Raw genomic sequence first — 25,897 nt, forward strand, 5'->3', positions numbered from 1 at the left:
AACTTGCACTTTACTCTGTCTAAAAACTGTTACAATTGTTTCATTTCGTTGGGTTGCTGTTAATTACTTAAATTATTGCATCGTATGGGAGGCGCATTCCCAATCTCGTTGTACCCCTGGGTACAATGACAATAAAGATATATTGTATTGTATTGTATTATTGTATGATGGGTAGACGGAGCCAGGTGGGGAAAGGGAGGGTCGAGGTTGGGATGCGGTGACAGGTGACCAGATCAGGGAGGAATGCGGAGCAGAAATATTTCACTATAGCCATTTGTTACGTATTTGGATCTCTTGTTTTCTTTGAAGATAGACACAAAATGCTGGAATATCTCAGCGGGACTGGCAGCATCTCTAGAGAAGGAATGGGTGACATTTCGGCTCAAGACCCTTCTTATTTGTACGCCGTCTTATCACAAAAGTGACATGGAAAGCTGCAGAAATGAAACGTGTTTTGGGTATTGTCACGGCAGTGATGCTGGGTTCAGCAGTGGCCACACCGACACTGGTGGTAGGGTGAACTTGCATGATTTATTTTATTTTGTGGTAAAAAAGTCCAGGGCCACAAGGGGGCACTGTCCCTCACCATCAGAGTGCACGTGATGACACCAGCCATCTCGGGCTTGTCCCAGCAGCTTGGTCCCGGTCTTGAAGGATGAGGCGGGGCAGTCTCAGGTTCCTGGCAGCTCAGCTTTGGGATTTAAGAGGCGATGCTGAGAGTCCCTGGATTATCCAGGCAGCCTGTCTTTGCCTCCGTCTGTGGGCAGGAAGAGGTTCTGGCATCTTAGGCTTGCCCCAGCCGCTCAGTCTTAACCTCAGTGAGGCGCAGGGTGACCCGGGTTTCTTCCCGGCAATCTAGTCTTGACCACACACTGATGATGGTGGTTTTGGGTTTGTCCCAGTGGCTCAGTCTTCCTTAAACCTGCAACAGCAAAACACATCTAGCAGGGAAGCATCACACTTTGTCTCTCTTCCTTCTCTCCTCTGGCTACAATGCCTGGGTTTTTACAGGGAGTAGGCTGACAAGGTTCAAGTGGCCAAACCAATATCAGTTAAATGTACCCAGCTATTACCAATGATGCTGAGGATGGGCCTCTCCTGGCCTGTCAGCCACTTAAAGCAGCATCCAAATGAGAGAGCTCTGTCGCGGTGTCTAAAGTCCAATATTTGGCTTTTATAAAATAAATTTATACAGTTAATTGTTATAGTTAATTACTATCGTGTATTTATTTACTCGTATGTTATTTGCACAACATATCAATCTTTTGCAAATGGTTGCACAGAGTACACACGGTGTGCTTCTCTTCACATTTTGACTCATCATCCCATCTTCCATACAATGCTTTCCATTCCACTCCTGGACTCAGCGCTGTATACCGGGGAAGTTTGAATACATTTTTCAATTTGTGGAAATAAAAAAGCAGCCACGAAGATATTGAAAAATCCCAGCTGATTCATTAGTATTCTTCAGGGAAGAATTACAATGTTATATATATACATAGAAATTCTGGAGGAATTGGAACATGTGCCCAACAATCCATTACTGAAATATAAATACTGTACTAAAAATTACTGTAAATATATACCTCTTACTTAAACAATCTCTGTACACTGACTCGAAAACATGACTGGACTGCCTCACTAGGTACTTGTGTGGCTTTATATTTGGCACAAGAAATTTGCAAAAGCAGAGAGAGTTGAGGACGTTTGCTGAGATTGCTTCACTTCTCTGTAAAGACGTGCACATTAGATTTTGCTCTGGCACCTGAGATTTTGCACTGGCACCTGAGTACTTATTGGGAATCCAGCATTAAGACTGCATCGCATTGATTTTTATCGCAATGCAAATAAAAAACTTCAATGTCATTGTTTTTAAATAGTATAACTGGCTTGGATCTCTAATCAAAGATGCATGAGATTCTTCAAGAATTCTGCATGCATGAGCTAATATAAATAGAAATGTCCTGTTCAATGCTTCCTTCACACACTCACTTTCTTCCGGCTGCAAAAAAAACCCCAGCATAAAGTAGATATTGCACTCGGGAGATTTTTATTCATAACCTATTTTTTTAAAATAAAGCTATTGTATTATATAGACCAAACAGTAAAAAAAATTTTTTTTTTCCCATGTGATGATCTTTTGTCATATTAAATAATAAAAATACATTAACTGCTGCTTATAAACAGCAGTTTGCCAATCGGGTGATAGCACGAAAATCAAAGGAATCATTCATGCATTATTGAATGGATTACAATATTAAGGGTTTTACGGATTAAATAAAAGTATACAAGAATGCTTTTTTTATTGGGAATCCAGCATTTAGACTGCATCGCAAGCACTGACGCAAGGCGAACTGCAGGACGAAGGATTCTTGGTCTGCTTCAACAGATCAGTACTCAAAGCCAGACTGCAAATCCTGTATTTAAAAGACCATGCAATTTAAATGTAACCTCACATATTACGGCATCCCACTTTTAGCTACAGTGATCTGAGTTAATTGAATTAGAAATTTCAGTACATGTATTTAAACCAGAACACAATTTGTAATTGTTCAACTTGGAAAACATTGGGGTATTTAACAAGAATGTTTCATAAAATTCCGAAGAGTGACGAACAACAACATTTACTGATGCCTATTAGTGTCTGACGATGAAGCTGTTGGAGACACAAGAAGTCCATTAAAGACCCTCAGGGAAGTAATCTGCTCTTGTTTTCTGGTCTGGCTTAAATGAGATGTCAAGCCCAAACTGATGTGGATGACTTGTAACTGGCTTCTGCAGTTCTCTAACAAACTATTCATCTCTTTCTTATGACAGCTGGAAATAGGCAATGATTGCTGAATTCATCAGCAATTCCTTCAATCCAATAATTAGAAACGAAGGGAATAAACTCCAGAAAAATGAAGAATATTAATAAAAAATCATTATCAATGTCACTCTGAATCAAAAAGCAAACAAAAATTGAAGATACTTAAACCAGACAATCTAAAATAATAGCAAATACTTTAGATAGACAAACAGTGCTTGAGTAACTCAGCGGGTCAAGCAGCATTTCTGAAGAAAAAAACAAATACAAACAAATACTTTGTAAAAATACTTTGGTGAAAAACAAATATTTTGTAAACCAGGCAGCAACAATGGAAAAGCTTGAAGTTAACATTAATAATCTTAGGGGGGGAATAGGAGGAAATTATAAAATAAGCTCGTTTTAAGTTGCAGAGAAGGTGAAGGAATTGAGAGAACAAATGGGGATGTCTGTGATCAAGGAGAATGATTTTTTTAATTGATCCAATATCCTTAGCCACCTGGGGAGCATGTGTTAAATTTCTGGTAAGTCTTGGGTGAAAATATACTTAAAATACACTCCTTAAATGGCCATACTCTGATTTCAAGATTTCTCAAATTATTTTATCCAGCAAATTAGATAATTTGGTGAATAATCGGTTTCCATATGGTGAAACCTATGTCACATTCTAAATACTTTTTAACCTTCTAAACTCCAAAGAAACTAATCCAGATTTATAAAAACTGTCCTCTCAATTTCTAAATCAGTGCTGCATCCTGTTGAAAGCTACTAAATATTTCTTGTAGTCCATTTGGCCAAAACTGAAATCAGAGATCCGGGTAATGCACAGCTGAGATCCAATATCTGAGGCATTATTTCCTCTTTTATTTAGTTGATTTCAATTAAAGTTCATCAACCAATCAGATTGGAATAATTATATTTTAAAATAAAATTTCAATTTCTGTCAAAAACCACTGAAGGCTGTGGTGGCCAAGTCAACTGATATTATTAAGGCAGAGATAGATTCTTGATTAATATGGGTGTCAGGGGTTATGGGGAGAAGGCAGGAGAATGGGGTTAGAATGGAGGGATAGATCAGCCATGATTGAATGGCAGACAATAGACAATAGACATTATGGGCCTACGGAGTAGACTTCATGGGCTGAATGGCCTAATTTTGCTCCTCCCACTTATGAACTTGTGAACTCATGAAAAGCCTCAAATGAATTCATATACACTTATTCAATTTTCTTTCATGAACATTCTTTCAACTGGTAGAATAAAGTCACGTATCAATAACTGACAATGTCACTTTCTTATGAAGACACAAGGAACTGCAGATGCTGGCTTACAAAAAAAAACACAAAGTGCTGGAGAAACTCAGCAGGTCTGGAAACCTCTCTGAAGAAGGGTCCCGACCCAAAGCATCACCTATCCAGTGATGCTGCCTGACCTGTTGATTCACCCTAGGACATTGTCATTTTTTAAATGAAATGGCATCTTATATACTAAAACTCTCATTTGTTTGTTTGTTTGTTCCTGAACTACATTGAAATCGGTGTTAAATATTTAGTTATTCACATTTTAAAGTTTAAATCTATCTCCTAGGGGGAGGGAAGGATGGAAGGGGGGAGGGAAGGATGGAGGGAGGGAGGGAGGGGGGAGGGAGGGAGGGAGGGAGGGAGGGAGGGAGAGAGGGGGAGGAGGATCAGAGGGTTGGGGGGATGGAGTGGGGGAGGGGAAGGTGGGAAGGGAAGGGGGTAGGGGGAGGGGGAGGGGAAGGGGAGGGAGGGGAGGAGGGAGGGGGTGGGGAGGAGGGTGGGGGGAGGAAGGAGGGAGGGAGGGGGAAAAGGAAGAGGAGGGGGGAGTGGGGGAGGAGAGGGTGCTGCACCAACACAGGTTTGGGCACAACGGGTCCACTTGGTCTAGTATATGATTAAAATTAATAAGCTTTATATAGACGTTCCACCTTCATTTTATTTTGAATAATTGAACTGACAAAATTTCAGACATTATTACAGAGCGAAGGCAATTTAATTTGCTGCACTGTGTTTCATCATTTGAAATCTTGTATAATTTCTGTTTGTTGGCTAATGTAAAATTTCTGATAATACGTCGAGGAGCAGTAGAACCTGAAAGGAGTTGATCCAAGTGTGGAGAGAATGAAATGTAAAAATGGGTGCTGGTTGGTCGCTGTGGACTCAGTGAGCTGAAAGGCCCATTTCTGTAGTGTCTCTCTATAACTCTCTAGCTTGAGACTTGCATCTGCTATATGTATGGATTGCTTCTCTCTCATTAAAAAAGTTTCCAAAAATTACAAGCTTTTACAATACAATTTGATGCAATAAGTGTCATATATTTATGGCAAATGTATTATTGCATGGTTGAAAAATACATCCCACACAGCTCACCACCCACCTCCTGAAGGGTAAATAAGGGCATGTGATACAAATTGGCCTTTCCAGAAATGCCCGTGTCCTGTAAGTTCAGTTTAGAGATACAGCACAGAAACAAGCCCTTCTGTCCACCGAGCCCACACCGACCAGCGATCTCACCCCATACACTAACACTACCCTACACACACTAAGGACAAGTTACAATTTTACCATGCCTATCACCCGACAAACCTGAATGTCTTTGGAGTGTGAAAGGAAATCGGAGTGCCCGGAGAAAACCCACATAGGTCACGGGGAGAACGTACAAACACCACACAGACAACACCCGTAGTCAGGATCGAACCCGAGTCTCTGGCACAGTAAGGCAGCAACTCAACCACTGCGCCACTCTGCCACCCTAATTAAATAATTTGCTCTAATTAAACACATGCGCAGACGTAGTTTAATGCATCTATTTCTGTGCACACGTCCGCCTGTCCCAAGCTACTGTCTTCTGTTAGCATCCTCTGTCAAATCGTCACATGCAGAGATCCATTGTAAAGTGAAATGGCCCTTTCATCTCATCCCTGCCCAATCTTACTTTTATCTTTTACTCAGTAGTAAATTGTTCTTATTTCTCAACTGCATACCCTCAGAGAGTGGAAGAAGGAACTGCAGATGCTGGTTTACATTGAAGATAGGCACAAAATGCAGGAGTAACCCAGCGGATCAGGCAGTATTAGAGATGCTGAGTTACTCCAGCATTTTGTGTCCATCCCCTCAGAGAGTATTCTCTACCAGTGTTCTCTACAAATTCTTCCTTTCCATGTTTGGGCCAAGGTTGCTCAGTTCTTATCCATTCCAAAGACATTACTGTTGATAATTCTTCCTCGGATAAAAATTCCATCATGAACACAGAAAGATCATGGAACATATTAGAATCATAGTGTGGAAACAGGCCCTTCGGTCCAACTTGCCCATGCCAACCAACATGCTCCATCTACAGTAGTCCCACCTGCCCACATTTGGCCCATATTCTTCTAAACCTATCCCGTCAATGTACCCGTCCAAATGTTTCTTAAATGGTGTGATACAATGTTTAAAGTAGCCTAACAAAACTGTAATTGGTAAAGTAGCAGAACTACTGATTAGTTATTTTGTTTTCTGTATTTACTGTGGTGACTAAAATGTGACAAGAAAGGAAGATTGATTTTTAATAGTAATAATATAATATAATAATAATAATATTCATTTATTGTCATTGCAACGAGTACAACGAAATTAAAAAATAGCCAATCCTGACGGTGCGTAAAAACATATATGCAATAAATGCAAAAACAAATAAATACAATTATATTAAGTACAAAAGATTTTTTTTAACAGTGTTGCCTAGTGCAAAAGGTAGTGTTCAGTTCTCGTATGGCCCTGGGGTAAAAACTGTTCTTAAGTCTGTTTGTTCGGGATTTGATCGGCCTGAAACGTCGACCAGAGGGCAGATGAACAAACAGACGTTGGCCGGGGTGGGATGGATCTTTTATTATTTTGCCTGCTCTACTGAGGCAGCGTAGGCTGAACAGGTGCTCCAGGGAGGGCAGTGAGCAGCCGATGATCTTCTGGGCCGTCGTGATGACCCTCTGAAGGGCCTTCCTGTCCTTTTCTGAGCAGCTGGAATACCATGTGGTTATACAGTATGCCAGCACACTCTCGATGGAGCAGCGATAGAAGAACATCATGAGCTTCTCCTGCAGGTTGGTTTTCCTGAGGATCCTCAGGAAGTGGAGTCTCTGCTGTGCCTTCTTTACTGTGATGATGGTGTTGGTAGACCAGGTAAGATCCTCTGCGATGTGCGTACCCAGGAACCTGAAAGCGGGTACCCTTTCCACACAGACCCCATTGATGTAGAGTGGGTCGTATTCTACACTGGTTTTCCTGAAGTCAATTATAAGTTTCTTTGTTTTGGAGGAGTTCAGGACAAGATTGTTCACTGAACACCATGCTGCCAGCCTTTGGATTTCATCCCTATAGGCTGTCTCATCTCCTCCTGAGATGAGTCCAACCACAGTCGTGTCATCCGCGAACTTGATGATGGTGTTGGCGGGATGGGTGGGGGCGCAGTCGTGAGTGTAGAGGGAGTAAAGGATGGGGCTCAACACACAGCCCTGTGGTGAGCCGGTGCTCAGTGTAATGGTGGAGGAGAGGTGAGGGCCTATTTTGACGGTCTGGGGGCGGTTGGTCAGGAAGTCCTTGATCCATTGGCAGATGGTTTGGGAAAATCCAAGGTCAGAAAGTTTGGTGACCAGTCTGCTCGGGATCTGTGACATCTGTGACAGTTAAGATTGGTTAATCAAACTTGAAAAGATAAAGCCTAAAGTATGGATGGATTCCATTTGTGCATTCAGAATCAACCAGGGGAAGAAATACCAGCAACGCAATTGCAGATATGAAAATTCAGCCGGAAAGGGAATTATACCAGTGACTTGCTGGCAGCTATTGCTATTCTAAATCTATATACTAAAAGTCTCGTTTGTTTGTTTGTTTGTTCCTGAACTACAGCCAAAATGGTACACAATAGCACGACAATTTTAGGCCCACCTTACTCACCATCGTCCCTTTGGTGCTAATGGAAGAAGTTTCAATGAAATCGCTGTTTTTTAAGTTATTCCCATTTTAAAGTTTAAATCTATCTTCTAGGCAGGGAGGGGGAGGGAGGATAAGGGGGGTTGAGGGGGATGGAGTGAGGGGGAGGGGAATGGGAGAGGGGGAGGGTAGGGGAGGAGGGAGGGAGGGGCGGAGGGGGGAGGGAGGGGGAGGGAGGGGAGAGGAGGGAGGGGAGGGGAGAGGAGGGGGAGGAGGGGAGTGGAGGGAGGGAGGAGGGGGAGGGGGAAGAGGAGGGGGAGGGGAGAGAAGAGGGTGCTGCACCAATGCAGGAGAGGTTTGGGCCAAATGGGTCCACTTGGTCTAGTTTTATTTTAAATATCACAAAATGATATAGCATGGAAAGAGGCCAGATGACCCATCATGACCGTGCTGGCTTTTGAAAGCAATTTCCAATTCATCTCAGTTCTCTGCACTTTCCCCAAACATATACATTATTTTCTGCAAGGTATTGAAACAAATTATCTAATTCCCCTTTGAAAGTCATTATTGAAAAACTTCTAAAACCCTTTTAGGCAACAGATTCAGATTATAAATTCTTGCTACATAATTATTTTTACCAGCACATAACCTTTAGTTCTCTTACCAGTGTTTGGTTTATGCAGCCTCATCATATAATTGAAATCTTTCATCTGCACTCTCCCTTAAGCCTTAACAGCTCTCCTAAAAGATACTGGCTAGGTTGACTCTGTCTTTTGGGTGCAACTAATGAGTGTTTTATAAGGGTGTTATGTATCTTCCCTTTTGAATTTTATTTTCCTATTAATAAAGCCAGTTGATAGTTCTTTTAGAAGCTTCTTCAACTTGTCTTGGCACTATCATAGACTTATCTTTGTCCATCTCTATGTCTCTCTATTCCTGCAAATTCTTTAAAACTATACTAGTTCAGTTATGATGTTCTCGTTTTTTTCTTTTCATGCTTCTTCCTGTTAAATTTCAGCATTACGTCTGCACATTACACCAGCCTGCTACGTCCTACCCAAGCCATTTTATATCCACACATTATAGACAATAGACAATAGACAATAGGTGCAGGAGTAGGCCATTCAGCCCTTCGAGCCAGCACCGCCATTCAATGCGATCATGGCTGATCACTCTCAATCAGTACCCCGTTCCTGCCTTCTCCCCATACCCCCTCACTCCGCTATCCTTAAGAGCTCTATCCAGCTCTCTCTTGAAAGCATCCAACGAACTGGCCTCCACTGCCTTCTGAGGCAGAGAATTCCACACCTTCACCACTCTCTGACTGAAAAAGTTCTTCCTCATCTCCGTTCTAAATGGCCTACCCCTTATTCTTAAACTGTGGCCCCTTGTTCTGGACTCCCCCAACATTGGGAACATGTTTCCTGCCTCTAATGTGTCCAATCCCCTAATTATCTTATATGTTTCAATAAGATCCCCCCTCATCCTTCTAAATTCCAGTGTATACAAGCCCAATCGCTCCAGCCATTCAACATACGACAGTCCCGCCATTCCAGGAATTAACCTAGTGAACCTACGCTGCACGCTGGAAATTATTTAATACATTTCCAAACCCTGTGTCACCTGTAAAGTTTGAGATTATGCCATGCACAATTAAATTCAGATCCTTGTGTTCCCAACAATGGGATTCATAACCAAACGTTTTCCCCAGTCAAAAATTATCCATCCTCCATTCTTCTCTTATTCCTGACCTAGTCCTCCCTGACCCCTGACCCACTCCCCTTTACGTTTTGATCCATTCCTATCTCATTCATAGCCCATGCTCTTCCACCACCTGACCCACTCCCCTCTCCCTCCTGAGCCTGTCCTCACTGTCACCTGACTCATGTAACAGGCTGGTGGAATGTGCAGACATAATGCTGAAATTAGGGCGGCACGGTGGCGCAGCGGTAGAGTTGCTGCCTTCCAGCACTAGCAGTGCCAGAGACCCTGATACGATCCCAACTACGGGTCCTGTCTGTATGAAGTTTGTACGTTCTCCCTGTGATCACATAAATTTTCTCCGAGATCTTGGGTTTCCTCCCACACTCCAAAGACGTACAGGTTTGGAGGTTAATTAGCTTGGTATAAGTGTAAATTGTCCCTAATGTGTGTAGGATAGTGTTAACGTGCGGGAATCGCTGGTCGGTGTGGACTCGGTAGTCCTTATAGCCTGTTTCCGCGCTGTATCTCCAAACTAAACTAAACTCAACTCCACTCTCTTTTCTGATTTGCTCAGCTCCTGACACGCTCTCTTCTCCTTCCAGATCTACTCCCTTGTCTCTCCAGACCCACTCCCCTCCCCATCCAGATCCAATCCCCAGTTCCTGATCCACTCCCCCCCACCTCCGGTACGCGGTTGGCATTGATGGAACTGCCCTGAGCTGGTTCGCTTCGTACCTCAAAGATAGGAGTTTCGCCATCAACATAGGCAGTTATTCCTCTGCTCCAGCTAGCCTCTCCTGCGGAGTTCCACAAGGCTCCATCCTAGGCCCCATTCTCTTCTCTCTATACATGCTCCCCCTTGGCCAAATCATTCAAAGGCACGGCATTTCTTTCCACTGCTATGCCGATGACACTCAGCTTTACCTCCCCCTGAAACCCAACAACCAGTCAAATTTAAACAGCCTCTTACACTGCCTTGAGGACATAAAATGTTGGATGGCACAGAACTTCCTCCAATTAAATGAGAGCAAGTCTGAGGTCATCCTATTCGGCCCCCCCGACTCCATCAAATCGATAACAGGCAGTCTTGGAAGTCTATCCTGCCTAGTCAAACCACATGTCAAAAACCTCGGCATGATATTTGACTCTGCATTAAAATTTGATAAGCAAGTCAACGCTGTGGTAAAAGCCAGCTTCTTCCAACTTCGAACCATAGCTAAAATCAAACCTTTCCTCCAATTCGACGACACAGAAAAAATCATTCACGCTTTCATTTCCTCCCGACTAGACTACTGCAACTCCCTATACACTGGGATCAGCCAATCTTCCCTGTCCCGCCTGCAACTGGTCCAAAACGCCGCAGCGAGACTCCTGACGGGTACCCGTAAAAGGGACCACATCACCCCGATTCTGGCCTCTCTCCACTGGCTCCCTGTACGGTACAGAATCAACTTCAAGCTCCTCCTATTCACGTATAAAGCCCTAAATGGACATTCCCCCCCCTACATCAAAAATCTTCTAACCCCCCTCTCTAACTCCAGGTCCCTCAGGTCGGCCGACTTGGGGCTAATCACTATCCCGCGGTGATGGCTTAAGCTCAGGGGTGACCGCGCTTTTGCGGTTGCAGCTCCTAGACTGTGGAACAGCATCCCTCTCCCCATCAGAACTGCCCCCTCCATCGACTCCTTTAAGTCCAGGCTCAAAACCTATTTCTACTCCCTAGCGTTTGAGGCTCATTGAGGAGGCGCTGTGAACTGTTTGCGTGCTACTGTATGTTTCATTTTTTTTCATTCAGATGTACAGCACTTTGGTCAACGTGGGTTGTTTTTAAATGTGCTATACAAATAAAATTGACTTGACTTGACCTCCTCGCCCTGTCCCAGCTCCAATTCCTGACCCAGACCTCACACCCCTTGACCAACACCTAACTATTAGAGGAGCCACTCCTCTCTGTCTGCCCACACACAAATTCTTCTCTGCCCTCAGACTCTCCTCACACTTTCTTCTGGTCTACAACTTTCTGCCTATTACCTCTTACTCAATTTCCCACCCATGCAACAATTGTTCCTTTAATTGCAACAGCTTCAATGTTGCTCATGTCTTTGTGGTTTATGTGGTCAAACACGTGTTCATATTCTCATCATTAAGCACACTATCTGCACCTACCTTTTGAAGTACTTCATGAGACAAATCATTCAGGTTGACAAAACATAGTTTGCTTCAATCTGATCCACGCTGGTTTTCATTTAATGGTTAAATTTTTTTCCAAATATCAATTCATTTTGTGGCAGATTAATATCTCTAAATCTGCAAATTGTATTTGAATGCTCACCCATACTTGCCAAGTTTATTCCTGTCATCTTTGTCTCTAAGATATGAAATTGCTCCTTTGAACCTCTCCACCTCATTGTCCACCTTTGATGATCCTTAATATCCTCCCTTTGGTCAAGCTTTTGGTCATAAAGTCATACACCATGACTCTAGTGGAAATGGACCCTTCGGCCCAACTTGCCCACACCGACCAACATGTCTCATCTACACGAGTCCCACCTGCCTGCATTTGGCCCATATCCCTCCAAAACGATCCTATCCATGTACCTGTCTAATCATTTCTTAAACATTGCAATAGTCTCTGCCTCAACTGCCTCCTCTGGCAGCTCGTTCCATACACCCATCATTCTTGGTGTGGTCCCATTAGTTCCAAACAGAATTCATTTCGAAGTGTGAGGTAATGCATTCGGGAGGAGCAACAAGGCAAGGGAATATACAGTACATGGGAGGATATTATAGACCAAAAGAGGGATCTTAGGGATACATACTAACAGGTCTTTAAAGGCAGCAGGTTAGATCTAAATTATGGTCATAAGGTCACATTGTTTAACACAATTCAAAGGCTTATACCACCTGAACACTGAGATTATGCCTGCTACACTCAAATCCAGGTGCCTTTATGAAGTGAACCACAAAATATAACAGAAGGAAGATCATGCCTGGACTGAATACAACCCAAGCTAGACCACAGCTTGAGTATGCTATTCTGGTCACCACATTACGGGAAAGGTGAAATTACAATTTTAGAAGATGCTGGGATGTTTTATAAAGCTGTTGATAGAACCAGTAAATTTTAGCCATGAGTAAAGGATGGATAACCTGGGGTTATTTTCTTTAGAACACAAGGAAGACACAATTGAAAAGTATTACATTATGAGGGAAGAGGATGAAGGAAATAGAAAGAAGTAATTTCCTTTAGCAGAGGGCTCAAAAACTAAGTTGCATAGATTCAGACAACCGGGATTAGAATGGAGATGAAGAAAGTTGCATTCACAGAAAGCAGGTTCTGAAATTAACTGCCTAAGGGGGTAGTTGAGTAAAAATTCTTATCACATTTTTTTAAAATATGATGTACACTTGAGCTAAGATCTTTTGGGCTATGAGCAAGTCACAGGGTGGTGGAATTAGGCTGGGTAGCTCATTTTCAACCAGTGCAGACAAAATGATCTCAATCAGCTCCATCTGAGTCAGAAATTCTTTACATGATTCTATTTGATGTGATTTAGTGGCAGATTTTTCGATTTTTAGTTTCAAGATACAGCATGGAAACAGGCCCTCTGTACCGTCCAGCGATCGCCCGTACACTGTTGCTGTTTGGAATAGAGTTTTTAACATGGTTATTTCTGCCGTTCAATGGCATTATGCTTATATCTGAGGAGACTGAAGAAGAATTCTGACCCGAAATGTCACCTGTCCATGTCCTCCAGTGATGCTGCCTGACCCACTAAGTTACTCCAACAAAGAAGGGTCTCGACCCAAAACGTCACCCATTCCTTCTCCCCAGAGATGCTGCCTGTCCCACTGAGTTACTCTAGCTTTTTGTGTCTATCTTCGGTTTAAACAAGCATCTGCAGTTCCTTCCGACACACTTTGTGTTCTCAGCAGTACAGGACGGTTGATGCCTGAATCTTTGTCGTTTCCACCTTTACTTCACTTAGTAACCCAGGTTGTACCCCATCCAGACAAGGTGACCTTTTCTATTTAAGAGCATGCTAACATCTCCCATTTATCTATTTCTGTCCTGTCCAATTTCTCTACAAATTCTTCCTTTAACTACCTCATTAACACTGTCCTCTTCTTTAGTGAAGACAGATGCCGAGTGCTCATTAAATACCTCAGTCATGATCTCTGCTTCCAAAAGGAGATCTTATGTTTGCTCTTCAATCGATCTTCATATATTTTCTTTGTCTTCCTCATTTCTTTTTTTCAATTCATTTTTTGTATTCATCTCAATACTTTAATGAACAATGAACAAAATATCAATCTCAGACATGTTGTCCCTGCTCCAATTCAAGCCGCCTGCCTTTCGACATTCACGGGTCTTGCTTTTAGTACATTTCTACAGCCTCCCCCACCTCCATGCAAACTGCTTTCTGAAGACTTTTCATTTTGGGAAAGGATGATTTCATCTCTATTTTTGTTGACCACACCCATTATGTTGAATTTCCTGCATCAAGCCTTCACCATGGGATCTGGAAATCTCCCTGGCAATCTTTGGTTCTGAACCAGACTCTTACCCAATCTCCTGAAATGAGCCCTTGTCTGGTTGTGCTGTGAGTATTAAATTGTTCCTTGTTCTTTTCCATCACTACTCTTAATGTCATTGCGGCCACTGTTTATGACGTGCTCTCTCTCACCCTGATCATTCCACAAAAGTAGATTCACCCGCACTTCCATTCTCACTGAGCAGGGAATACATTAATCAAGAAAACTCTCAAAGGTCCTCCAACTTTCTGTTAGAAGTCCTTGTTTCAAAGGTGAGAGAAGAGATGTAGAACATTTAAATATTTAACCATTGTGAGATTTGAAAAATCATAGGATTCACGATTGAAGATGTCACTAAATTTAAACTCTAAGAGGAACCATTAAATGTTTAGAAGGCGCTGCAGTGGGTTGGACTGGTGGATGGTGTGACTGCTGATGAGGATGTGTCAGGAAGTGAAGGACAACATCTGTAGGTTTGGGGGTACTTACCTAGATCAGTATTCATCACAACAAAATAGGTCAGTATTTTGTTTTTTTTGCAGCATTTATGCAGCAAAACAGCTTCATTTTTCTAAACAACCAAAATATTGCCTGTACACGTCAAAACTGTCTCTTTGCCCAGTCTGTGGTTTGGCAAATCCCATCGTAATGGCTTGTTGCAGGAAATTTAACATAATGGGTGTGGTTAACAAAAAACAGGGATGAAGCCATTCTTTCCCAAACCTGTTATGCAGGTTTGACTCAAACTGAAAACAATTATTTGCTAGTTCTGCTGCAATCATTACCTGCATAACAATATTCTGATCAGTCCATAACCAAAAACTATAAGGGTGGCATGGTGGCGCAGTGGTAGAGTTGCTGCCTTACAGAGCCAGAGACCTGGGTTCGATCCTGACTACAGGTACTTGTCTGTATGGAGTTTGTACGTTCTCCCCGTGACCTGCATGGGTCTTCTCCGGGATCTCCAGTTTCCTCCCACACTCCAAAGAAGTACAAGTTTGTAGTCTAATTGGCTTGGTATCATTGTAAATGGTCTCTAGTGTGGATAGTGTTAGTGTGCGGAGATCGCTGTTGGGCACGGACTCAGTGGGCCAAAGAGCCTGATTCTGCATTGTTTCTCTAAACTAAAGTCTGCACTTTGTTTCTTTCCCTTCACTCTGTCTATTTTATTTGAATTTGGCTTGATTGTATTTATGTATAGTGTTATCTGATTTGATTGGCTCACATGCAAAACAAAGCTTTTCACTCTGCCTCAGCACGTGAAACAATAATAATCTAACCTAAGAGTGAAGAGTGTTTAATTCTCATATGTACCACACTTTTATGACTGCAATTTTGAGAAATGGCCATTGTCTCTGATTATCTGATTAAAAATGAACTTCTGAAGGAACGCAGGTCCCAAACTGATGGAAGGCTAGACTCAACTTCAATCCACTGTTGGACTTCTCATGGTACCTCCCTAGGAGTGCAAGCATCTGCTGATTTCCCATTGACTGACAAGTCTCGTTGAGGACCAGTAAATTCACTGAATAAAATCAGCAAGAAAGAGAAGTAATGTATTTAATAAATTATTTTAATGATTTTATTCTGCTCTTATTTATACAATTTATTTTACCTTGGAGTTGCTGCCTTACAACATCCTGTCTGTTGGTGCAGTCTGTATGGAGTTTTACATTCTACCTGTGACCGCATGGGTTTTCTCCAAGTGCTCTGGCTTCCGCACATATTCCAAAGATGTACAGGTTTATAGGTTAATTGGCTTCTGTAAATTGTCCCTAGTGTGTAGGATAGAACTAGTGTACGGGTGATCACTGGGTGGCACAGACTCAGTGGGCCGAAAGATTTGTTTCCACACAGTATCTCTACAACTAAAAACTAAAACTAATGTTAGTAGTATTTTTAATTTTTAACACTTTTTAATTGTTTCACTTCACAAGCATATACAAAAGTTTAATTTCCTTGATAGCTCAAACAACTGGAGGTGGGACTTAACCTCTTACAGCCTGTTTGGGAGCAGACTTGTCACTCGGAAGACCATTGAGTTGTGCTGGGCCTTGCCATTCAACTGGCAGTCAACATCCCAAAGACCACATCTGGGAACCTCAAGGGCATTTGCCCGTTGAGTTGAAGTAGTTTAACTGATTCTGAAAGGCACTTCACCATGGAGTAGAGTTTCATAAATTCATAAATTCTAGGAGCAGAATTAGGCCATTCGGCCCATCAAGTCTACTCCACCATTCAATCGTTCAAGCCGTTTGTGTTGGTTCCAATACAAACTGTATCCTAAAATTGCACTGGTTTGGTAAAGTTGGGAGATTTCTCCTCAGGACTTCCTGTTCAAACTTACTTGTATCTCATCCAGCCCTACATGTATTTACCAATGCATTTAGGCATTCATTTTATACGTTATGTTTCACATGCTGTTTTTAAAGTATTTATTTATATATATTTGAGTCGTTACTTGGTAAAGTGTGATTAACATTGCTTGAACTATGTTTGTTACATAAATAAACATTTTAAATCAGTGACCTGTAAGTAAAACAGACTTAAATTACTAAAAATAACTTTTTAAAACATCTAAACTGTTTCGTGGATTAATAGGTATTCAACCCCTTTGAAAGGATGTCCATTAGAGACCTTATTCTCAAATTTTCCATCTAATATTAGTTTCATGAGGACCTACAAATGTTAGGTCCACACCAACTGCTAATAAAGCTATCCCAGTAATATCCAGCTTCCCTTTCAGTTCCTTTCCTTCAAGAACCATTCCATTCTCTTTCAAAAATCCAATCGACTTCATTGTGGTTTATTGGGGGCCTGGATGTAATTTTATGGGCAAGACCAACTTCAGGCACATTTTCTTTTGCCACGCTACTCCAAAAAGATCCTGCAGATGCAAGTTATTCAGAATATTACTCATCAGCTTCTGAACCATTTAGAATAATATCAATGGAATTGTATCAAAACAACACAAGTGAGCAGATGAAATGTATAGGAAGGAACCAAAGATAGACACAGAAAGCAGGAGTAACTCAGCGGGTCAAACAGCATCTCTGGAAAAAAGGAATAGGTGACGTTTCGGGGTTGAAACCCTTCTCGCAGATGCTCCAGGCACAGTGCCAAAGAAGTTAGAAAGCCAGGAATGGGTCAGGACCACTTTTGGCTTGTGTCTTGAGAAGATAGCTGGTTGCACAATCGATGCATCCACAGCCTTCCAGATATAGTTGAACATTGCAAACTGAGTCATTTTTTAGATTTAGATTTTTTTTAGATTTAGAGATACAGCGCGGAGACAGGCCCTTCGGCCCACCGAGTCCGCGCCGCCAAGCGATCCCCGCACATTAACACTATCCTACACACACTTGGGACAATTTTTACATTTTACCCAGCCAATTAACCTACATACCTGTACGTCTTTGGAGTGTGGGAGGAAACCGAAGATCTCGGAGAAAACCCACGCAGGTCACGGGGAGAACGTACAAACTCCGTACAGACGGCGCCCGTAGTCAGGATCGAACCCGAGTCTCCGGCGCCGCATTCGCTGTAAGGCAGCAACTCTACCGCTGCGCCACCGTTACGGAGTAATTCTCCGAGGTACCTGCAAGGTGTCAGTTGCATACAAATCAATAAGTCCAATTATCTTCAAATCTGCACTGTAGTCAGTTGCTATCTGGGAATAATATTCCATATTGGATTCAACATAAGAAAACAGTCAGCTGTTAGTGCATTTCTACAGGGACAAAACCAATGAAGACATGTTGCTTTTTAAGTCACATTGTTGGTTTATCTGATATAAATCACTTGAAAAGGAGAATGTAATGTTTTTGCACCTTTGTGATTCATTTTACTTAAAGCTGCAGAAAAAAATGCCGTGCTCAAAAGAAATTTGCTTTTAAAATTAGGTTAATGAAGTCTGTTCTTCGTAGCAGTATTTAAACCTTGTTCAGCTGAGATAACACAGACCAGGAAATTGAAGATTATTCAGCACAGAAAATGATATTTTAGCTTCTTTTTATTAACAAAATCGTTACTAATTGGTTGAACTAGTGTTTTCTTCAATGTTCACTGATCAATTATACATGATTTAAACTGAATAGAGATAATTTGAGCCTCCAGTAAATTGACATTTATGTACTGTATTTTAGGTTGCGGTAACTCACAATAGTCTGTTAGCATTAACAGATATCAACCAAGAATCAAAACAATGGCATGCAGAATACAGAGAAACTTTACTGTACACCATAGCCACACATTCAAATTTCACTGCCGGAACATTTCCTTCCAAAAAAATTTAAGTTTATGAAAGGATATAAATATCTTCTTTCATGAACAGTTTTGGTGAGGATGCAAATTGGGCAGAAACAGTCTAACCACCAAATGTGCATCAGCATTGGAACATGATGGGAACAGTAGACAGCTCATCTAATGTCTTTCTCCTTGTGTCTCCAGAGCAAGTTGAGCATTATCCTCAAATTTTTAATTTCTTCTTTGGATATGTGAATACAATTTTAATACCCATTTTCAGACTTCCTCTCCTAAAGATGTTTATTTGTGTCAGGATATAATTTCATGAGAGCCTCACCGGGCTGCTGCATTCTACATGGCAGTTATTTGTTCCACAGCTGTGAACATGCTGCATTGTCCCTTCTGATTGTTGTAAATGTTGCCGTGGGTTTTAACTCTTTGATACAACCTTCTTCTCAAGTCACATTTTCAGTATGCATTTCCATGTGACGGCCTTTGCTTAATACCACATAACTGCCTAATAATAAGTGTTCTAAGGAACTGCAGATGCTGGTTTACACTGAAGATAGACGCAAAATGCCCGTCCTGTCCAATTTCTTTATAGTTTCTTCCTTTCACTACCTTACTAACACTGTCTCCTTCTTTAGTGAAGACAGATGCAGATTGCTCATTAAATACCTCAGAAAATGACCTCACAAAATAAACACAGTCTGCGGAAGGATCTGGACACAAAACGTTACCTATTCCTTTTCTCCAGGGATGCTACCTGACCCACTGAGTTACTCCAGAACTTTGTGTCTATGCCTAATAATAAGAGTATTTCTACCAATTATTTCATTTTCCATTGTTATGCCATTATATTATTCCAAGAATCCATCTTTCACCACTCTTCTTCAACAATATCCTTCACAGATGCCTGTGGTAGACACGGTAGGTTCCTGCATAGTCTATCACATCTATTTAACTTCATTTCTCACAGTCTATTCCTCTGCTTGAGTGCTATCTCACACTTCCCTGACATGCATTCCTTTTGAAGCTGAATATCCTCCTTCGAAACACCAGGCAGAATGAAGCCACAAACATGAGTCTCAGTTCCGCAGATCCTCCCCTTGTGTCGAGCTTTGATCAATACCTCCAGCAAAACCAGAATATTCACGACTAAATATAAAATAAACAAACAGATAGCTCTGGAAACACTCAGCTGTTTGGGCAGCATAGGTGGAAAGATAAACAGAGATGGAAGAAAGAGAAAACAATTCAGTTAAAATTGCAGAGAGGATGTGGGATGAATAAGATAAAGAGAAGATGTCTGATAAGGTGAAGCAAGAGTTATTATCTGATGAAGGGTCTTGAACCAAAAACATTAACACTACTTCTCTTTCTACGTATTCTGTGATCTTCTGAATGTTTCCAGCATTTCGTTATTTATTTTAGATTTCAGCATCTGCAGGGTATTTTGTATTTATGTTACTAACCTAATGTTTTATCGGTCCTCAGCTGAGCATGCGGCCACATATTTTCCATTGCAGCATTCAGCTTTATAAATTCAGCCTTGACTCACTCTATCTGCTGCTCAAAAACTCCATTCATTTTGTTCTATTTGGTCTTCAAATGGGGAAATTGGTCCATGCCACTGGGATGAAACAAGCTCATGGAAAAATCAACGGTACCTTTCACACTACAGTTATTTTGTTCCACCAAGAAGAGGCAAAAGGGATTTCAACTTATTACAAATCCATATTGAACTACTGGTGCAGAGCAATTTCATCCCTTGCCAATTACTCCAGAACTTTTCTGCTAAGCCACTAACCTCTCATTATCCACCTTCCAACTCAAGTTCCATCAAAACTCTGCTTTAGACTTTACTTTACTTTAGAGAAACAGGGCAGAAGCAGGCCCTTTGGCCAACCGAGTCCGCGCCGACCAGCGATCACCCTGTACACTCGCACGATCCTACACAATAGGATTCATTTACAATTTTCACCAAAGCCAATTAACTTACAAACCTTTGGAATGTAGAATGAAACCGGAGCACCCAGAGAAAACCCACACGGTCATAGGGAGAACGTGCAAAGTCCCTACAGACAGCACCCGTTGTCAGGATCAAACCTGTGTCTCTGGCGCTGTAAGGCAGCAACTCGATCGATGCCCAACTGTCGAACAGTTCCTAAAAATGGAACAGTGATAGTCACTGCAATGTCACTTGCAATGAAGGAAGCCATTGTCAGTAGATACAAGCGCCCAGCGGTCTCAAAGCATAACACTGGTGCTCTGAGGCAGCAACTCCACTGCTGTGCCACTGTGCTGCCCTCCATACTCCGATCAAAAAATCAAGTCCCTCCCAGTTATTTCAGAGGACTTGCTGTCCTAGATTGGTTCCTCAACACTTCAAGTTTAAGACTGCGTAGAAAAATAACTGCAGATGCTGGTACAAATCGAAGGTATTTATTCACAAAATGCTGGAGTAACTCAGCAGGTCAGGCAGCATCAAGGAGAGAGGGAATGGGTGACGTTTCGGGTCGAGACCCTTCTGTCTGAAGAAGGGTCTCGACCCAAAATGTCACCCATTCTCTCTCTCCTAGAATAAGAAAATAACTGCAGATGCAGGTACAAATCGAAGGTATTTATTCACAAAATGCTGGAGTAACTCAGCAGGTCAGGCAGCATCTCAGGAGAGAAGGAATGGATGACGTTTCGGGTCGAAACGTTACCCATTCCTTCCCTCTCTCCTAGATGCTGCCTGACCTGCTGAGTTACTCCAGCATTTTGTGATACCTTCAAGTTTAAGACTGTTTTCTTTGTGCTTAAATTCTTCACCGCATCTTCCATTTCGATCTCTCGGCACTCCACCTCCCTGGCTTTCTTGTACCCTGACTCACCAAATGGGCCCCATGTGAATGCAACTGGATAAACAAAAGGTAAATTTATTGCAAATTAAAATCAAATAAAACTGCAGATGCTAGAAATCTGAAATGAAATCAGAAAAGTTTTCAGGTCAAATACTTCTTTTATTCCAAAAATATTTGCTCTGTTTCTTTTTCCACAGATGCTGCCTGAGATACTGCATATTTCCAACATTTTCTGTTAATTTATTATTAATATTGACAAATTAGCCTAACCTCTTTGTCCAGTGTAAATATTGTCATTGAAATGTACATTTTAAAATATTTTGATGTACAAAATCATGAGAGGAACAGATCAGGCAGACGCAGAGAATCTCTTGCACAGTGTAGGGGAATTGAGAATCAGAGGACATAGGTTTAAGGTGAGGGGGGAAAGATTTAATAGGAACCGGAGGGGTAACTTTTTCACACAAAGGGTGGTGGGTGTGCAGAACAGGCTGTTGAGGCTGGTACTATTGCAATATTTAAGAAACATTTTGACAGGTACATTGATAGGACAGGTTTAGAGGGATATGAGCCAAACACAGGCAGGTGGGACTAGTGTAGATGGAACGTGTTGGTCAGTGTGGTCCTGCTTCCATGCTGTATAACTCTATGACCTGAAAAAAAGATTATTTGCAGATAGCAGCAGTTATGGGATCATCACCCATGCAAAAGGGTGGCCATTTGGCCTATCGTGTCTGCACCAGCTCATAAGTGCAATGAAACCCATCCCATTCACTTGCCCTCACCTTGTAACTCTGAAAACTATTTTCTTTCAGATACTTATCTGGGTCCCTATTCACTCCTACACTTTAATCTACTTTTATTGCTGTCTGAACAGTGCTTTCCATGCCCGAAATACTAGCTGCAGCAAAACATTTTTCCTCATGTTAGTTTTTGGTTGTTTATCAATCACCTTCAATCCATTTCCCCCAGGTTTTAATCCATTAACCAGAGAACATTATCTTCGCTGCCTACATCCTTCACAATCTCAAACTCCTTTATCAGATTTTCTTTTAATCTCTGTTCCACAGTGAACAACCACAGCCTGCAGACTCTGTCTAGAATCAGTTACGTATTTTTGAACCATTTCTGAATCCTTTACACCTTTCTTTAAGTATGGTGCCCAGAACTGAACACACAACTACACAATAAGGGTTAACTGAAGAACTGAACTGAACATAACTGAAGAAGGGTCTCGTCCCAAAACATCACCCATTACTGAGATGCTGCCTGTCTCGCTGAGTTACTCCAGCATTTTGTGTCTATCTTCATCATAACTTCCTTGTTCTTGTGCTCTTTGTCCTGGTTACAAATCCCGGGATCCCTGCTTTAATTTAAACAAAAACACCTTGTCAATCTGCCCACCAGTTTCAACAAACGCTGCAATCTGCAGTTCCTGATGTCACCATTTTACTGATCTCCTAAATGTATGCCCACTTTGAAAAAGTTCACCTCTCCCAGACAGGAGTTCTGTGAGGCCCTCTCTCGCTGCTCCCCTTCTGTGGCCATCCGTCTGACCAAAGCCCTGACCCGAAACGTCGCCTATCCATGTCCTCGGGAGATGTTGCCTGAACCTCTCAGTTGCTCCAGCACTTTGAGTTTTGGGCTGCACACAAATCGTCAGGTTTCAGTCTGGAGAAGCGTTTCATCATAATACCCTCAGAAACAGTTTGCACGGCCGTGAAATTCTATTGGTAATTAAAGTACATCTGATTTCAGGGTGTTACTTGTAAACTGCAGTGTTGAGAGGCATTAGAAATATATCGCAGCGACCTCGAATCACCAATACTACCGACCAATCTATCTAGTCATTACCAAAGTTCTAAAATGCATCCAATATCTGATAATTTCTAATGTTATAAATATGATCAATTATACTGTGTGATTGTTTCTATTTTGTCGCTGGGTGTTTTGCTGGACTGCCTCTTTCAATGCACCGAAATTCGCGTTATCCATCGCGTAGGTTTTGAATGGAATAGAATGTCATTCATTTTCGAGAAGCCGAAGAAAATGCTCAATGCTAAATTCTGCTTCTCAGCGAGTCGTTTCGCAGAGAGTTTTATTACAGCCCCAGATAGACACAAAAATCGGGAGTAACTCATTGGGTCAGAGTCAGCATCTCTGGAGAAAAGGAATATGTTGACGTTTTGGGCCGAGACCTTTTTTCAGACCTCAATTGACTGCAAAAGTTTTACAAAAGATCCCTGCAAACGTTCTCTTCTTAGTTCATCAAGGATGTTTGGGCTAATTAAAAAGACGTTTATAATCCGAAAATGTTATCACTTTAAGATCAACAAGAAGCATTAGCAGACGAAAAACTACAAGTGCTGGAAATCTAGAATCATGGAAACACTCAGCAGGTCAGGAAACATCTGTGGTAAGAGAAGCAGAGTTAACGTTTCAGGTCGAAACTGGGGCCACTTGAGTTCCGATGAAGGACGATGCACTTCGCTTCACCTTCCACAGCTGTCACCTAACATCCTGCGTGTTTCTTTTAAGAGATGAACTCTGCCGCCGATTATTAATATCATTTAAATGTAAATGACCATCTCAAAGAAAAGGTTAGTCGCGGCCGATGTTCTCCAGAAGCACCAGGGTGCATGTGAGCGTGAAGGGGTGTGGGGGAGATAAAATGGTCTGGGTCTCATGGAGGGATTGAGGTGGTAGTAAGGTGCCACAACGTGAGGAGTAACAGCGACCCGTAACGGCAAGAAAAATACCACTCGAGTTGATAGCTCCTGTTGTGAACAGTCCAGATTTTGATCAGATTTACCAATTATCGAATGGGAAGTTGAAATTCCAACGAGCCACAACATCATTTATATAGACCGGCTACGTGGTAACATGGTCGGATGCTCGTAATCACTAGCTGTACCAAACGGAGATAAGTGTAGGAAAGAACTGCAGATGCTGGTTTAAACCGAACACAGAATGCTGGAGTAACTCGGCGGGACAGGCAGCATCTCTGGAGAGAAGGAATGGGTGATTTCAGACTAAGGGTCTCGACCCGAAGCGTTACCCATTCATTCTCTCCAGAGATGCTGCCTGTCCCGCTGAGTTACTCCAAACGGAGATAACTTATATAAGCAAAGCAGCCCAAACGAAGCCACCGCTCCCCTCCCGCCCTCAAATCCCACCCTTTCAAATGTAGCAAACACTGACAGCTACAATCTCTGGCGCCAGATCTTAAATTGTATAAATTGTAAAGCTTTCAAGTTACATTAGCGTGAATATGTGGATGCATCTGAGTGAATGTGTAACCCTTCATTTGTAATCCATGCTTGAATCCAGTGGGTTGTGTGGATTCCCTTATCTTGGATATAAATCGTTCGGAACTGAGTAAGATTTGTAAAAAGATCACGGGAAAGGGGGAAAACGGCGTGTCTTGCACGGACACATTTATATATCATTAGTAACTGCCAGAGTTGCCACCACAGACACCAGCAACCACGCCTCCATCGCTACTGCGCGGTTTTCACTAATCAGGTCCTTTAATTTATCCGGCCTTTTGAAGGTCTCTCGCGTCAGTTTTCAGAGACTAGAACTGGATTGACAATGAAACTCAGAACTGTCCCGTAAAAAAACAAATCCCCTACTTCTCTCAAATCTTTGCTCAGAGTTTTCTGTCATCCGCCCCGGCATTGGAGCGGTGCCAAAATAACAAACGCAAGCAGAGTTTCCCCAAAACAAGTACCACTATGTGATGGTGGATGGGGTTTTTTTTCTACTCCATGCATTCCACAAACGGACTGTCAAGTGTTTCACCCCTTTGGTTTTACACCGACGTTCGCAGTTCTACGCAAGACTTGTTCAATGGTTCAATTAAAACAAATAGCAGTCTTCAACACGTAGGGGATACAGATTTCGTGTTCGCATACATCTTAGCCATAAGTTTTACATCGCTTTTCTGAAGCTCTAATAATTTAGTGTCGCCCAGAATTAAATATTTCTTCGCGTTTAGCGGTCCAATCCGGCTTGGTTTTTTACGTTGAGTTTTTAATGAAACAATCGTGTCTGTGAGATGTCAATTAAGACAGGTCCGAAAGGAAGTACCTCGACATCAATAAGATCCAGTTTTATAAAAAAGGTCTTGCTACATCCATCCCGAAAGATCTATTGGGATGTAATGTGCAAATGAAATCCGCTAATGAAAAGTCCGATAATGCAAAGGAGTTAAAAGCGGTGATAGTTACAGAGTAAATAAAGCCTCGAGTCCTACCGATCAATATTTAATCCTACAAAGTGTTCTAGCGCATCGCTGCGAGATGCCTGCTTACCGTTAGATCGCCGGACAATGTTTTCCAAAAAAGTGTTCTGCGGTGCCACCAGCCCTCTTTTTCCACCGGGCATCCTGGGTTTGCAGAGTTTTTGGAAGATGTTGCTAGACGGCGAGTGCTTCCAGCGACTCCGGGCAGATGGTCAGTTTTTGGTGGGAGTGGACACATAGTCGCGCCCAGGCTGGGGCTGGGGATGCGGCTGCTGTCGCTGTTGGTACATCGCTGGCACTGGGTAGCTCACTGCCCGGCGTCGCAGCTGCGCACTGCGCTCCCGACGCTGCCACACCGCTTACAGAGGTAGGGGGACAGGCGGTGGGAACAGCTCCTGGGACATGTCACCAGCTCCACTTACCCACCCCAAACGCCGAGAACCTTCAACACCCTTCCCCCCCCCCCCACCCAACTCAGCACCAACCCAACCCAGAACCAACCCAACCCAGCACCAACCCAACCCAGCACCAACCCAACCCAGCACCAACCCAACCCAGCACCAACCCAACCCAGCACCAA

General features: G+C 42.3%; 1 protein-coding gene across 2 annotated transcripts in view; it reads right to left on the minus strand.

Moving 5' to 3' along the window:
- kcnh5b (potassium voltage-gated channel, subfamily H (eag-related), member 5b) overlaps nt 1–25,574 on the minus strand; it is a 237,713-nt gene extending 212,139 nt beyond the window's left edge. For both annotated transcript variants that reach the window (XM_078407202.1, XM_078407201.1), the window contains exon 1: nt 25,388–25,574. In XM_078407202.1, the coding sequence (XP_078263328.1) occupies nt 25,388–25,460 (73 nt within the window). In that variant the 5' untranslated portion in view covers nt 25,461–25,574. The remainder of the gene's footprint in view (nt 1–25,387) is intronic.
- Between the last annotated feature and the right edge of the window lie 323 nt (nt 25,575–25,897).

This window comes from Rhinoraja longicauda, chromosome 10 (assembly GCF_053455715.1).
Source record: "Rhinoraja longicauda isolate Sanriku21f chromosome 10, sRhiLon1.1, whole genome shotgun sequence".
NCBI classification, from domain to species: Eukaryota; Metazoa; Chordata; class Chondrichthyes; order Rajiformes; family Arhynchobatidae; genus Rhinoraja; species Rhinoraja longicauda.